The sequence below is a fragment of the Pholis gunnellus genome, assembly GCF_910591455.1.
Source record: "Pholis gunnellus genome assembly, chromosome: 20".
Taxonomy (NCBI): domain Eukaryota; kingdom Metazoa; phylum Chordata; class Actinopteri; order Perciformes; family Pholidae; genus Pholis; species Pholis gunnellus.
Window position 1 is genome coordinate 12146032 of NC_136547.1, and position 16944 is coordinate 12162975.

Sequence of the window (16944 nt, forward strand, 5' to 3'; positions counted from 1 at the left end):
ATTTTAGGCCACCCCAGCCAACCTCTCCACTAAAATAAAAGCTGCAGGTCTTTGTCTTTAGAATGGCAGTATATTTCATCGAATTGGTGTGTGCACAGGCAAAGAGAGGATTTGTAAGTCAAAAAGAAGACTCAGTGTAATCAGTCTTCGTTTTCGTAAATTGATTATTTACAGAAACAGACGGAAATATCTTTACCAGAATTGGATTGATTGCCAGGAAATTTGATATTCATGTTCACCTCAGAATAAATTGTAATAACATTGGGGGTCCCTTAACCTTTCCTCTGGTGCCATCATCATCAAAACTTCCATTTGTCCAATACTTTGTTTTATGACATTCTCATCAGACCTGTACTTTGTATTTAGTGCTATAACAAATCTTGGCATCCTAACACCCTGAAATGAGATGGTGAATGTGTGCTATCATATTAGTATCGTCATTACAGGCATTTTAGCATTTAGCTAAAAGCACCACTACAGCTACAGTCGGTCTACACTCACACAGACTGCAGCATAGCAGCTGTAGAATCTTATACAATACACGATTAACCCCTCTTCTTTCTAAATACATTTAAATTAGTTCTATGATTTGTGTCCTGTTTGATTCGTTGACCATTGTCACTCAATGTTGACCTCAACACCCCCAACATCCAGATGGGCTCGAGACATGTTACTGTTTCAGTCCAATACATTTTCAGGAGCATACATTTCTATTCTTCATTCACTGAATGTTCTAATTCACACCTAGCTTAAATATAGGATGGGATTTGCACAACTGCAGCCACAATTCAGGCAGATCCTTGGTCCCCAACCCACAAAACACCATCTCTTGCAAATGTTTAACAAAGTCAGAGGACAACAAATTATCGGTTGTACCACTCGGAATATAACTAAATATTTCAACGAGTTGTGTCTGCTCTCACAAAGTGGTGAGCAACCACCTCACGAGCACATCTGGATTGTACACAAATAAACACTTAGCTTTGCAGCATACAGGTACTAAAAAAAGAAAAATATGGTTCACAATAATAAAGCACGATTTACAGAAAAGGCCTGTACACAGTGTTGCAATGCCTTCTAAACATAATGATGCTGTGTGGGTGTAATTACAAGCTGTACATAAACCAGTTATAGATGTGCACAGATGCAGAGCACTGATTTTTTTTATTCTATGCACATTCACACAAAGAGACTTATTCTGCTTTTGCTGGTTTCCTATCACATCCCATTAAATGTACACGACACCGGGGCCAAAGGTCATGAGGGATGTTAACGAAAAAGTCTGGAGGATTAATGTATTATGACCTTCTCTATCGCTATATTTGAGAGTACTTTAACCTCCGCCTATACATTGTGACATGCAGAATCATAGCCCTTATGAAATATTCACTCAGGGCGTCCGACAGACCAAGTAGGTCCCTGCTGATTTAGAACATTGTCAGCGGATGATTTATGTGAATAAATGTATCCTGAATTACATCCGAGAGGTAATAAGACATTTGGACTCCTGTTTAGTGAACAATCCTTCACAGCCAGCGTGGCAAAAAAAAATCACGGCTGCTCCTCGCTGGTGGTCAAGGATTACCGAGGGGAGAGGGGAGAGGGGAGAGGGTCAAGAGCTCCCGAGGGAGACATCGCATATTGGTTTGTGGTATCCTGATTGTTTATGACTCGTGAAATGAAGTTTGGTGTTATATGGCGTGACTGTAGTTAAGAGCAAGCAGTCGCTTTGGACGAATTATGAGACAACAGGCCCCTGGGCATAGACATGTAGAGGGCCCCCGCTATGGAGTCATAGGAGTGCCATAATAAAGAATACATCTGTAAAAGAATAAGAAATGTTAAAAGTACGAGGAAAAAAATAAAAGACTATATAAGTAAATAAAAAAAGTGGAAATGTGACGTACTTTCAACCAGGAAACTAAAAGTAGACATTGGCCTATTTTGTCTTTTCGTGAGTCACATGATTTGTTAGTATCGTCACGTAAGTCGTTAGTCAAGTGACACGTTAGTGTTGTTAATCCCGTGAGTCACTAGTATCGTGAGTCATTCGTCACTCGGTGGTCACTTGAGTCTTTAGTCTTTTAATAAAGATGTATCTTTTTAAACAGCACATAAAGAAATACATACAAGAAATAATCATCTATTTAAACAGATTTATTCTTTACAAAGGCACTCCTATGACTCCACACTACACGTCCTCCACAGGAGCAAAACACCCAGACTGAAAGAGACACAATGTCCCCCTTTGTCATTGTTTTGTGTCTCTTTGTGGTCATTTTGGATCTATTTATAATTTATTTGTGTCTCTTTGTAGTTGTTTTTCTTGCATTTGTCTCTTTGTTTTGTAGACAGTCATTTTTAATGTTTTTTTTTTGTTTTGCGTCTTTGTAGTTCTGTGTCTCAATGTGGTCATCTGTCCCTTTGTGTTAATTATCAATTTCCTTGTGGTTTTTTCGTGTCTCTTTGTGGTGCCGAAATGTTCAAACAGAAGTTCTCCAGTGGGTCACGTGACCCCAGGGCTTGTGCCCAATAGACCTGTTGAGTAATGCATTTACAACTATGGCACCTTGTCAAATCAATAATTTAAGGTACCAATGCATCACAACGCAACACTTGCCTCTCAAAGTGACAAATACTGGCAATTTCTCCCTCCTGTTAAGACTCTGGACGCTTTGCTCTGACAGCACAATTTCACTGATAAAACCCTACCCTGGCCATCATTTCCTCCATGAGAAAACCTTCTGCACTTAACACCAAATGGCTTTATGAGAATCAGTTGTCTTGGGAGAACAGCTGATCTCATCCTTTTTCAGGTCGTGCTGCCACAACAGCTTATAACAATCCGGCTGGCGTGTGAAGTGTGGGATAACTGTGAGGCTCGGCTAACACTGCAAACTTGTTCAGGAGAGTGGAGAGAGAAAAGAAACTCTTAGTGATCAAGCCTGAATGGCACTCTCCATCTGTATAATTGGTTGAAATGAGCTATGGAGGACCACCTGCTGACTGCGTCATTCAGAGCTCTTTTACATGGAAATTGTGCCCAATGTCGCTCATTCTGGCAGAGGAGGCGGCACACAAAGAATGAGTCATAGTAATCAGCTCTCAAGAATGTAAGCTCCTAGATGGAAATAAGTCTTTCTTAAAAGTTTATTTTTTTATCATTTTCAGTTTTGCTTTCAGTTTTTCCACTGATATAAACACTTTATGGAACTAATCCCCACAATAAAGATTTAAACTGGACATAACTGAGATAATAGCTGTATTATACTATTGCAAACTTAAAAACGAATAAAACTGTTCCTCAGTCTCAGTCTGCCAGTTTAAAGCTGCGCTAATAAATGCTTTTTATGAGAAATGTGAACGGGACAGTCACTCAGTGACAAATCCACAGAGACTAATTTATGGGGCATTTTAGTGTCATTTTGTTCTTTTTTTGTTTTTGCTTTTATGGCCCACGCGTTTAATTTTCAGCTGCAGCGGGCAAACTTTTTCAATGAAAAAGTTCCGATTACTGTTGACGTATTCCTGCTCAGGAGTTAGAGACCAGCTGGTGAACATAGTGGGACATGTTCACCTCCTCTCAGAGTTTACCGACTAAAATATCAAGTTATCCAGGGAAAGGAAGGAATTATTCATTCAATACTTCTATTTTGACGGACTAATCTGGGGGATAGACTTCACAACATTCTCCACACTAGCTTGTGTCTACTGCCTTAAACCTTAAAATGAAGTCGAGAGGTTACTGCTTTTTCTTTTAGCTTTTTACTTATTTTCCCCACAGGTATAGATAGACGACCATCTTTCCAAACCCATTTGATGCCTATATTACTTAAATATTTATGCACTTCGCCCACTTATTGATGACAGCAAATCCTCCAAACGGCTTCTTTATAATGCTCAATGCAGTAAAGGTAACCCACAAGTCCGACAAAAATCCTCATTGCTGTTCCATAAATCTGTCAGACTCCTCTCTCCTCCCCCACAGCCATCTGCACTGTATGGTAGTCAATTATATCTCCTCACCTTCAAAAGGCCTCCCTCCATCGGTGCACGGGAGGCAGCATGGACCCATATCTAGCTATCCCTGATCTTTTCCTTCCTCAGCAGCAGGAACGGTGGAGCTGTCAGCTCAAACCTTCAGTTAACCTCCCCGAAACCCAAGAGAGACAACAACAACCACCACATCCGCATGTTGTGTGTTTAATGTGACACAATCTCATCATACGTGCTGGTTATTGACAAACGTAAACATGAAACATAAAAAATATCCATGGAGCACAAGACACATGACAGATGATTGACCAATAGAGATCAAGAAAGTATGAAATTACAAAAAAAGCCTCAAGGAAATCCTTTTGTACACGTGACGTTTAATGTATAACAGGAGAAAAGAAAGATCTTTTTCAGTAATGTTTGTCCTCTAATAACTGGTTGATCCTCCCTTTGGTCTCTACTCTTTCTCAATGAGTCCAGAGGACAACAGGCAGTTCAAGGGGGTCCGTCATTGTCGATAGTACACCACCATCCATCCTCACATTTCCCTCTTTATGCAAAGTCCTCTTGACCTCCTACACAGCTCCGTTCACAGCCACTTCGCCCTGACTTCTCCTGGCTATCTGCTCTGATCAATACACAAGCTTAAGGAAGTCCCTCCTGGTATGAAACCAGGACACAAACCCAAGGGACACACATCAAATGGTCGTCTTCACATGCCGTGTTGTCTTTTCATCCTCCTCTGCTAAAGGTGCTTCTGAGACATGACGTCAGACATGTGGAGGGACTTGGTCTCAAGGTCTCTGCAGTAGTACGGCAGAGCTTTGATTGAGTCTGGCCACGTCAGTCCAGTGATCCTTGAGAGGAAAAGCAGGATAAATCCCTCTCCTATCATTCTGATTTATCAGTCTTACTCATTTCTTTCCGTCTGCCCGCCTCTCTCCCCGAGTACCCGTCTCTTCAGGACTTCCAGTTTATCATTGGCCAGAGCTTCTCTCAGGGCGCCGAAGAAGGCATGATAGTGGGCTGTGTTGTGGATCATGAGCAATACTCCAGCCAGCAGCTCATTGGTCACCAGCAGGTGGTGCAGGTACGCCCTCTGGTGGTTCTTACAGCAGTAGCAGCCACACCCCTCAACCAGGGGTCTGAAGTCATCTTTGTATCTGGGTAGAAGTTCAAAGGAATTTTAAGAAAGTAGAAATCATGAACAGGCACCCGAAATATGAATCAAGTCTTCTTGATTCTGCAAGCATTGCGGCTTTTGAAACCCGTTGGGGTTTCATGATAGCTGCCACAAACCTCTTGTCTTTGAGATTGATCTCAAAGGATGTCATCTGCGATTGATCGTCAGGATTTAAATCTCCATTCTGTTGAGTCTCTCCCGACGTGTCCCTCTCTCCATCCAGCTCCAGCTCCAGCACTAGCAAAGCATACATTCATTGCATTAATCCCAGCTCAACACAAACTATTCACACTATATCTCATCCGTCCCTACATAGAAAACCACAGCGCTCTAGCGGTGACAATAAAACGGGAACACATACTGTAGCTTGACCCCTTTTAAACAGTGCTGTGTCCTATACCCCCCCCCCCCCCCCCCCCCCCTACGCTATAATATAATTATGTTCTGACAACCGGGGCCTGTCCTACACAGAGGGGCGTTCAATGCAAGGTCACTTCACTTAATTTAATGAGAATAGAAAAGTAACCAGAGGTGATAAAGACTGTGTGTTATCCAGAGGGATGTTGTTCAAAGGAGGGTATACCACAGTTAAAGACACCAGGGATACAAGGACGATGAAAACTACAGGGAGGGAAAGAGAAAAAGGATGAAAATGGTCCATAACGATGAATATGATTAAAGATAGGGTTTAGCGCAAACTGAAGCAAGTGAAGCGGAGAGCAACAAAGTGTATAAACAGAGCATAAAATATAATTTAGCTTAAGGAGGGGGTGATAAGAGAACAGCAGGAACAAAATGAGACTTGGCCAAAGCTAATAAGATGTAGAGAAGAGCAATTCTGTCTTACAAAAGCATAGAGCAGAACAGAAAAAGGCTCAGCCAAACTGTGAGGCAGACAGTTGGAAACCTTCATTTTTTTGCATGCATTACACTCAATGTTTTGTCTAAAAGGCTGCAAAGATAATTTGTTCTTCATCGTCATACTTCCTTTCCATTTTGACAATTCAGGCAGTTTAATTAATTAGTCTTCAATTAAATACATAATTCCAAAGGTAGCTCAACCCATTGACTGAATATTAGAAGAGGACGTCGTCACCGTTGGTTTGTGGAAACTACCGTTTTGAAGCTTAGAGTTTGCCTTTTTAGCGGTCGCCATCTTGGTTTTTTTGCAACCAGGAATGACAACCGAACTCTGAACAAGATATATCGAAGCAAACTAAATGTTATAATCAACTTTCATGAACTGAAAACACACTGTGAAAAGGTCAATGTTCGAAGACGAAAGCACGGACAAGACTAGACCGGACAACGTTGTGGTAGCGACCTGTCAATCAAAAGGTAGCACGTTTAAGGCCCTTCAGCATTGGCTTCACTTTTCAGAACCGGAGAGTTGACGCCTGACTCAACAACATCAAATCGTATGAATTTCACTGGAGGCAGAGACTACAGGCAGGTACTGCCTCTCTGATAAGCTAGGCTAGTTATGTTAGCAGGACTAGTTTATCTGGTGTTACCTTTTGCTCTTCATTATGATTACATTAGGCTACTGCCTCAGCTAAAGCTAATTCACCTGCTAACTGCAACTTGCTGTAGAGCTGCAGTTTGGTTGTTAGCACAGTTTTCTAGTTCTTACAAATGCTGTTTGTTCCCCTGAAATTACACGTTTCTAATATGGATTAATACATTTTCATTTTATGGTTAAACAGATTCAGGTCTTAAGTCAATCTGAAATTTGTGCTTTAGCATTTTGACTTTTTGGGGCAGAACAGGTGGAGGAAGTGTGGTTAGGGGATAAAAGTAAGATCAGATGATAAAAACGTAAATGTATAACGATGAAGCGTAAAACTTCAAGTGGGTAAAAGGGAAGGAAGGGGATGAAATAGCATATGGTCTGCAGCGTCAAAGAGGGTCTTAACTAGAAGGTTCCCCCCACAGGATGTTTGTAATTGGCTGAGAGGGGAATTAGGATTTCTCTTCAGCTTTGACACCATCACTGCTCTCAGCTCCACTGAACTGCATTACGCTCCCTGTGCAGAATCAATTAATGCCGTCTGACACTTGATGCTGCCGGATACCGAACTTCACTCCAGCTGTCAGACGAGTTTATCGCTACTTTTTAATGAAGCACAAAGTCTTCAGCAGGCCATTTCCCACAGCTCTCGTCATAACACGTCTTTAGCTGTTCACTTGGGACAACAATCGGGACGATGGGCCCAGACTTACTTGTATGTAATGCACCATTTATTTAATTCCCCCAGCTGAATTTCTTTCTACCTCAACTGACCTGGGGCTAGAAATACACACCGCGGCAACTTCAATAGCCCGTTAGATCCAGCTCTGATTTTAAAGCGACACGCGACACGCGACACACACACACACACACACACACACACACACACACACACACACACACACACACACACACACACACACACACACACACACACACACACACACACACACACACACACACACACACACACACACTTATGTGAAAACAGGCTCAAACTGTAGTCAGACTTCCTCTTGCGCTCACCAAATGTAATTAGATTAAGAGCTGTTTATTTACTGAAGATACTCTGCAAGGTCTGGACTCTGAACCTTGTAAGTGTGGTTATAGATGCTGCAATTACAGAAATGTCTCTGCGCAGCCTCTCTGCTGTGAGATGAACGGCCCTTTATGCTTGTATAAGCACCAGGCTCAGCATCACAGGCTCCTCCTATAGAAATTGACAAAAGCTGGCCTGGCTCATTATTGGGCATATCTGATCATCTCTGTCTAAGGGCTGGATGACATGGGAGAATATTACTGGGATAATTTTAGACCAATATTGTTTTTTTTAAAGTTCCTTATCTTCTGTATTGTTCACTGAACAACAGGCCTGATCTGAACATAAATATATCAACAATAAATGTGATATTTACAAGTTTATTTTCTACTCTCTGTCGCATGGAGCGTAGGGCAGCATTCCAACCCTCTGCTAAAGTTTATTTAACCAACTTTTAAATAAAAAAAATGCTTTCTATTACATTGCGATGTCAATTTTGATTTCATTCATTGTTCCACCCTACTCTCTTTCTGGCACCTAAACTTCTCTGTTAATATAAATAAATAAATATATTATTGCTTTGTCCACATCTCCTTTATGCACAGAAATGATGTTACATAAACGATCATGGTAATAGGAATGATTTTCTAGCACAAGCTCATATCAATTGAGGTTTCATTCAAATCCAAATGCATCTAGTTAGAGAGGCCCTCTACCCAAGCTCCCAAATGACATTGTGACATGTCAGTTTGCTCCTGAATAGAATGCCAGGGTTTTCCATCTTTTGGGGTAATTTCCTTCATCACACTTCAACAAAAATGTTTTCGCTTTAGGCAAGGTTCTTTTACCTGAAAAGTCATTTGACAAGAGCCGAAATGTCCCCTTTTTAAATGTGGAAATAAACCTTGAGTTAAATGTTAAACGCTAATGTCTAAAAACAAGTGACAGTTGCATAAATTACTGCCTGAGAAGAGAGTGCAGATTAAAGAGTTTATACAAATTAAAAAGGAAAAGGCTAGAGCAGCTGAAAGTTAACAAGTTTGATCTACATCTCAACTACATACCTGTAAGTCTTAATGCACTGTTACGATCATTAAAACGAAAAGCAGCATGTGTAGCCATTCAGTAAACCTTCAGTAGCTTGCATAGCATAAACGTGCCAATGCTAGTTAATGATATGCTAACCTACTCTGCTAATGTTAGCTCCACAGGTTTTCATGTAGAAACGTAACATTTTAGAAACGTGTATCTGGGTAACGAGTATCACTATTACTCAACATTTAACCACGACGGCAATTCACCACACCTGCAGGGGCAGCTCTACCCGCCAGCTCTGGGTCCGGGGAGATGTCGAAGCTGAAGCAAAGAGCACAGCCTCGCTCGGTCACCTGGAAGGGGAAGAAACTCTCGAACAGGTCCACGCCGGCCTCCACACATGCCAGCACCTCATCCGGTCGTCCTACACCCTGCAGCAGTCTGAGAGTCACGCACAAACAGCAGAAAACATCATAGACATTAACCCTCGGAGACACTAATGTCTTTAAGAGGCTGTAGCTCATTCTTACAGCTGGAGTGAATACTCGTATGTTAATGGTATCACAGTGTTTCCCATTAATTAAGAGCATGCACCCTGGACCCCCTTAGTCTCGCTAAACCCTGAGAGAAACAATGGAATCATGTGAAACTAGCAACCTAAGGATTCCATTGGTACCAAGCATGTCATGCTGGTCAGGAAGAGGGATGAATAATGATCCAAACTAAGGCTACATTTGTCAAGGGAAAATTGGCATGCTGATTTTCAGAGGAGTCCCTTTAACTCTCACCTAAAGATATTTGAATAAGAAATTAGTTCTCTGGGTACCCAAGTCTCCCCTTTACAGATGTGCCCACTTTATTCTAATCCAATGCAGTTTGGGGCAAAACAACCTGCAGTTCTTTGCATGCGGTATAAATGTATTACTTACTCCTTTCTAAAGAAAATATTTCTGCATGCTGGGTCTTGGAATTTCATAAATGAAATTGACTGGAAAGCTGAGACTCTTGTGGATCAAATGAGCCCAACTGTTTTCATGTGTGATGATGTTAGTCGCGATACGAGCCATTCCACAGTGAGAAACTTCATCATTGTACAAAACGACTTGTTGCGATTTCTTTACAAACACAAACTACAGCTCATGGGCATTCAGGAGATGTATTGGTAAAGGACAACGTATATTAACAATAAGGTGGCTTCTGAGAAATTCCAGAATCTAAGTGCTCGTCATCCAAATGTCAAGTTTTAGATACAAAATCACAGCATGGGTGCTATCGCCCTCTAAAGATCCCTCGTAAAAGAAAAGGACAGAACGAACCACACGAGCTTCCACAACATATTACCCTTTAACAACATGTGCACCCTTAGGTGGTTGTGCTCGTCGAGTGCTTTCAGTTAACTGGCTCCCGCTGACTCTCTGCATGCAGGCATCAAGGTCAAGCCCAATTTAGCATTTGATAATGGACTCTACTTCACCTTCCAGCAGGAAGCAACATCTACACAACCAGAGCAACCAGCAACCAAGGTATCACCTCCGAGAGAGAGGAGCTCTCATGTGAGACCGTCTCCGGTGAAAAGCCTCTGAAAGGCGAACCAGGGACATCTAGTTTGACCTTTAACAAGTAGTGTACTCTGAAAGTGTAGTCAGTCAGGCGGGAGATATTGGGTTTTATAAGACTATATCATGTTCTTTTTGCTGTCAGTTATGTGACAACATGGAAAACGATCATGTTTCGACCACAATAAGATCCTTTAAACGTGCTGCTTCACTGTCACAGATTTTTTTAATCTGTGGCTTTTTAGTTTAAGCTGTTTGTTAGCCAGAACAGTTGGTAGTTTCAACGGGAGCGTTTTAGACATTTTAGATTTAAAAAAGGAATGTCAGCAGACAATTCATATTTCTCAGTAAACTAAAGATGGACAGTAGTCAAGTAAACAAAGACTAAATGGCACTGGCACTATTACTGAAGAGTGAGCTGAGATAATGACTGCACACGACTGAGCTGCTGTGTTTTCACTTGTAGTCAATCAAGCAGTTCATTTACTGATTGAGCAGAACCCACCAACTGAGCCCACTCAGTCATTGAGTCACACTGCTGCACTGAGAAGAGTCATCATTCATCACAATTGTATTCATTTGTGTATCAGTTGTAAAGAATTAAAGAATGTCAGTGTTGTTAGAGGTTGCCAAATATACAGAGTTGGTTGATTTTTTTTCCATTTCATGTTACTAATTGAATTAGATCTCAAACAATGAATCAATGAATTGATTCCTTGACCAACAGAAAATGATATTAGCATCATTTAAGGCATTTTCAAGCGAAAAACTCAAAACCTCCTCTGGTTTCAGTTACTCCAATATGAGTTTTTGCTGCTATGTCGGTTCATTATAATTGTAAATTGAATATAATGAGGTTTTGGACAAAAACATGTCAGTTGAAGAGGTTACTTTGGACATTTTCACCATCTACCAATGTTTTCGGCCGTGTGGTCAATCAAGAAAATAAATCAGATATAGAAAAGAATCGTTAGAGGCAACTTCAAATTGAATACTTGACTATCTATTCTATTTTAAAACATCATCTTAAAATGGTACGTGACATTTTAAGCCCTTTGAAGAGTAATTCATTGATTCTGTCTGGATTTAGAGCATCTACAGGCTGTTTCTAAACTGGTGATTAAATACAAAGCATGCCTCTGTTTTACTGATTTCAAGATAATAAACAACAGGGTTCCATTTGTTCAGCTTCTATGCCTCCTTTTGTTTGTCTTCCAGGACTATTTTCCAGTTGAACACTGTTGTATAATTAGTGTGTGTGTGTGTAATCAATAGACACACACACACATACATATACACATATATATATATATATATATATATATATATATATATCCACAGTCACAAGCTGACCTGGGTTTGTCCTCGGGCAGCTCCTTGGTCACAGCCGTGATGAGCTGGGTCCTCAGGGCCTGGTCCATGGAGCCCGTCTGTAGGCCGTCCAGGCAGAATCCAGCCACAGGCCTCTTGGCTGTCTCCCTGCCTGAGCGCACCCTCTCCTCCAGGATGTCTCCTCCCTCCACCACCCCGAACACCTCCACTCCCTCCAACTCCTGGCAATGACAGGCAGTTAGGTGATTAAACAGCCGACAGAAAGAAACTCTGACAGACATTAAGAAGAGCAAGAAAAATAAGGAGAAGGAGGGAAAATGTATAATGAAACTTGAATGTCCTTTTTTCTAACCACACGTGGTGCAGACACATAGTTAAATTGACCTTTAGTGCACAAACATATATAATGTATTCTTGTCAGAGCCCATCTGGGTTTTGATGACTCAACATGAAGTTGAGAGCACATCACGAGGAGGAGAGATGCTGTGGGGGGTGGAGCTCAGTAGCTATCAAGCAGCTCACTCAGTACAATGTTGATGTCAAGAATCACCTGCAGTTCGCCGTCAGTTGTTTGGCTCTCAGCTCAATTTCATTCTACACTTGCACATATTTTGTGCCAGGGGAAATGTGGCTCCCATCCAGGCAATAAAATACACAGAAGAGCACATCTTAAAGAAACACGGGCAATGAAATCTACACACAATATAAAACCGTGTGTAAAAAACACACTTTCACATTACTGCAAGCATAAAAGAAAAATACAAGAAACATGTTCCTATAAATCAAGCTGCATATCTTCTAGGACTAAAGCAATGCAGTTCAAATATATATCTATAATCTCCTCTGAAGCATAGCTGAGTTAAGGTGTCAGACACCATCTCCCGCCTCTCTTCCTGTGGATCAGCTTTGTTCTCTCTATCATGAAATCATTCAGCGTTTCACTGCTTTTAAAAGAAAAAGGAAAAGTTGATTCCATTATTCATGCTTGATGCTCAGCCTTTACACACACCTACTGATAATATATGAACTCGTTAATGTATTCCTGCTAATCTCACTGTGTTTCCAGCCGCAGCACAGCGACAACAAAAACACCAAACAATCAATCCTTACCTTGTGCGCTCGTGCCGCGCATGACTGATTCACAAATGTAATAGAAATGTGTCTGTTTAGACTGCGGCTTGTGTGTGCGCGTACCTTTGAGTTTTGGTGAACCAACAGACACTCATCCAGGTGGGCAAGAGTTCGATCCACTGACTTTCGCACCCTCTTGCGGGAGGTGTTGTTCTGCCAGGTCTCTCCATCGGCCATGCTCTGGTACCAGTCTGGCTGCACGGTCTTCTGGAGAGCCATGAACTTGGCCACCGTCAGTTCTATCCGCCCGCCGCTGCCCCACACGGACACCGTCTAAAGACAACCCCCAGAAATGTAAAAAACAAAAAAGATGAAACAACAGCTTTAGTGAATTCATTATCTTTAAACAGTTTCGCATTGTGGGAGAAATATCGGAAAGATCGATACCAATCTCACAGCAGCTGGTTAGCTTAGCTTAGCTTAGCATAAGGACCAGAAATCCGAATGACAATCCAGTTTATCGCCAAGTAGGTTTTCACAATAAAAAGGAATTTGCTTTGGTTTATTTGGTGTAAAAAAACAAAAAAATAGAAGATTTAAAATAAAAAAATATGTTGTAATTACATGTTCCTTTATGCTAAGCTAACATGCAGATGGCTACAGTTACATGTGTAGCACACATATGAGAGTCGTGTTGATCTTCTCATCGTCTTCTCCTCAAATCTAGGCATTAAAAAAAAGGAATGAGCGCATTTCCCAACATGTGGAACTATTCCTGTAAGCAGAAGCTTCCTCTCACCTTGTTGGTGGTGTAACCTGTTGGGCAGGGAGTCGCAGGGTCGTGAAGCGAGCAGTAAAACACAGCATCATGAAGACCTGCACGAAAAGAAAAATCAATGCAAATTTCAAGTTAGACAAAAGGGGGTTAAAGTCTGCGAAGACAGAGCACGAAGCCAAGTGACAGGGTGGAGAGCTTCATTACTGCATGTTAATGTGACGAGGAGTCGGGAGAGAGGAATGAGCTGCGGCCTTATCGGCAAACACAGCTGCAGCAGAAGATCAAAAAGGTGAGAAAACAAATGGCTTTATAGCAGCAAACGTTATTATTTAAAATTATTCAATCACTGCTCTTCCCTTCTGAGGCTTCAGAGACAGCACCGTACTAATCCCCCGACTGTAAAACAAGTGATTACATTTATAATTTGTTTGCTTGAAGGAGAGTAACAAGGCTACTGTTGTACAGCAAAGCTGAATGAGGTTGCTGTTCTGTGGTATTTATTAATATTACTCAGAACGGTCAGGCTCACGGAGCTAATCAGCTTTTCAATATTAAACTCAACATACTATATATTTAGAAGCAATTTTTTCCAGTCTTTCCAATCTATCCAGTAGGAATGATGTGAATACACCCCAAGCTCTTCGGATTAAATTTGTGCATGCTTGACATTTACATCGCAAACATCAACCAGTACCAGTACAGGATATTGAGCCTGGTGGAGGTTCTTCTGATGTGGTTGCTATTTAAAATGCGACTAATGCAGTTCAACTAACGGTCCCTTTCCTCCTGGATATGGTGTTACTTGTTGTTTTGACAGTGTGAGAGACAGACGTGTTTTTAATGATTACCAAAGTTACTTCGGTCAAGGGACGGAAACACAGCACAGGTCAAATGCAATGCTTTTCAGCAGACACACACCGAGCGGTCCATTAAAGGGGAGGGGGAAAAAGGCATTTACACGCAAAGCCTCTTTTAAAGATACAGATCCCAATCCAATGATATCCTTTCACTCTTTAACACACAAAAAGATGTTGACAAAAAAAAAACACTCCACAAAGTCAAACCCAGTAGCTTGTATCACACACGCTTTATGGATTTCCCATCCATGTTGGCTTTAAACTAAAGTTGAGACTGAAGGAATAAAACAGCTTTTTCACGTGTTTAGACTGTTGTTTTCAAGACCAAGAAGACACTTCAAATCTCAACATCAAAAGTTGTTAATAAACTTATTTTATGAACATACGATAAGCTGCTACTATATTAACTTGTGCGTGAGTCAACGTGGAAACAACGTCGTCCTGGAGACACCTTCTGTAACAGGAACTACCACAGAAGTTATTTGGGGCACTTTGCCAGGTTCTTATATTTCTGTCTGTTTGTGGGGGTTGAAAGAGGGGGAGTTACCCTTCCACTTTACACCACTGTTCCCATCGCAAGATGGTCTCTAGTTTTATATCTTGTCCAATATTTGTACCGGTATAGAGTATCAGATGTGCACACTACTAATACCTGTCCATAGCATTTTGCAGTTGACTGCCTTTAGCAGCACAAACTAAAGCGATTACAACTATTTTATTCAAATGCAACAAAAAGTTGAAATACAACTCAATTTGGTGTCTTTATTGGGTGTCTGTAGATAAAGCTCTACTACATCAATATGAATATGTCTAATCAATGCTGTGTGGTCTGCTAGAATGTCCCAACTTATACTCTTCGCTCTTCTCCTGATTGACTTATCACTTATACCTGATGAGTCTAAGTGGTACTGAGGAAGGTTAGAGGAAGATCAAAAGGGGGAGTGATCAAAAGTACCTGCAAACTTCCTGAATCCATCCTTGAACTCCTCCAATACTTCCTGATGCTCTGCTCTTGAGGGGAGAAAAAGAGTTAGATTTCAGAGAGAGAGTTGTGTGTGTGTGTGTGTGTGTGTGTGTGTGTGTGTGTGTGTGTGTATGTTTATATGATTTAATTTAACAGGCGACAATGCACATTAATTAACATGAGCCACCATGTAAATGTGCCAGATTTAGCCATACAAGCTAATTTACATCTGAAATATCTGGCAGGTTTGATGATATTAAAAGAAAAGATAAGAACACATAAGAACAGACCCATACGCATGTAAGCACAATTACATCTTAAGCATAGACCGTTAGTAAAACATTGACATAACCACTATAACGGATTATGAGAGCATGATTGATTGTCCAGATAGCTAGATAGAGTTGAGAGATGTTGTGTTCCTTAGTTCTTTGGGAATATTGTTTCAGGTGTGAGCTGGCCGATAGGAAAAGACTGACTGCCCAAAGGTACTTGTTCTACATGGTATTTTACAATCCCCTATGGTAGTGGCTCTGGTTGATGAGGGTTATTGTTATTTTATAAATTCATTAAGCAGACTTCGGGGGCAGAAATAAGTAGAATAACTGCACATTTGATCACCTTGTCCCAGTCATTTCTATATTTAGTTATTTTAGTCTACTTATACATTGTTTCTACTGGTTTTAATGTGGTTCTACCTGTCTATGTCCAACTGATAAGACAGTAGTCCATGTGTATGGTGTGGGATGAGTTACAAGCTTACATGTTGGACAGGGTGAGCTGAGTGACCGAGGGGAGGTTGCTCAGGGTGTGCAGTGTTTCCTGGGTGAGGTGGGGCACCGTGCCCAGGTGTGTGTGCAGCAGACATCCAGGGACCTCCAGAGAGTGCTGCCCCGTCTTGCCAAGCTCCTTCAGGACGCCCAGCCGACCTCTTCCCTGAACTGCACGGGACAGCTCCAGCTTCATCCTGCTGCCAGCCATGCGAGTAGCTCTAGAAAGGTTGACAGAACTACACTTAGGAACAATATCTAAACCACAACGAGTTTGAACGACAGTGATCCCAGTTAGCAAAACACACGTGAAGTACCTTAGCCACTTAGCTAACTAGCCTAATCACATTCACGTGTTATTAAAGCTTTCGCCGAGTTGAGATGTTTAACGTTAATGCTCTTAACTCACGTTAAGAATACGCACGCATTAGCAGTTATGCTGGTTTTAAATAAATAATTGTTCAATGAAGAGCATCTTTTCCTTCACTCACCTACAAACTTCACTGTCTGTCATGAAGCACGGAAGAAGCTGGGCTCACACGAATCCTACGGAGGCATGACCCGCCCTCCTCGGTCTCTGATTGGCTAGTGCTCGCTGCCTCCGTTGGTTGGATTGGTTAGAATATCACAATAAACCAATCAGAGGCAGCATAGGGCGGATCAAAGGCAGAAAGAAAATACATGAACTACAAGTCGCCTACATATGTCGTCATCACCGAGCGGCCGCGACAGAACTTGGAAAACTACAGAATGCGCGATTTCATCCTTTTTGATCAAAACACCAATTTGTTGTGAAACAGTTTAAATACGTTATGTTACTGGATTTTTTTTAATTGACTCTACTTTTAAGTTT

At 41.3% G+C, this 16944-nt stretch overlaps 1 protein-coding gene across 1 annotated transcript; it reads right to left on the bottom strand.

Moving 5' to 3' along the window:
* Positions 1–3975: 3975 nt before the first annotated feature.
* qtrt2 (queuine tRNA-ribosyltransferase accessory subunit 2) lies at positions 3976–16619 on the bottom strand. Its single transcript, XM_079181236.1, has 9 exons — positions 16583–16619; positions 16085–16312; positions 15313–15368; positions 13522–13598; positions 12846–13055; positions 11673–11872; positions 9035–9204; positions 5296–5416; positions 3976–5159 (listed from the first exon to the last, which is right to left on the bottom strand). Exons 1-9 carry the CDS (start codon positions 16603–16605, stop codon positions 4907–4909), a joined length of 1338 nt encoding a protein of 445 aa, XP_079037362.1. The 5' UTR covers positions 16606–16619; the 3' UTR covers positions 3976–4906.
* Positions 16620–16944: the final 325 nt, after the last annotated feature.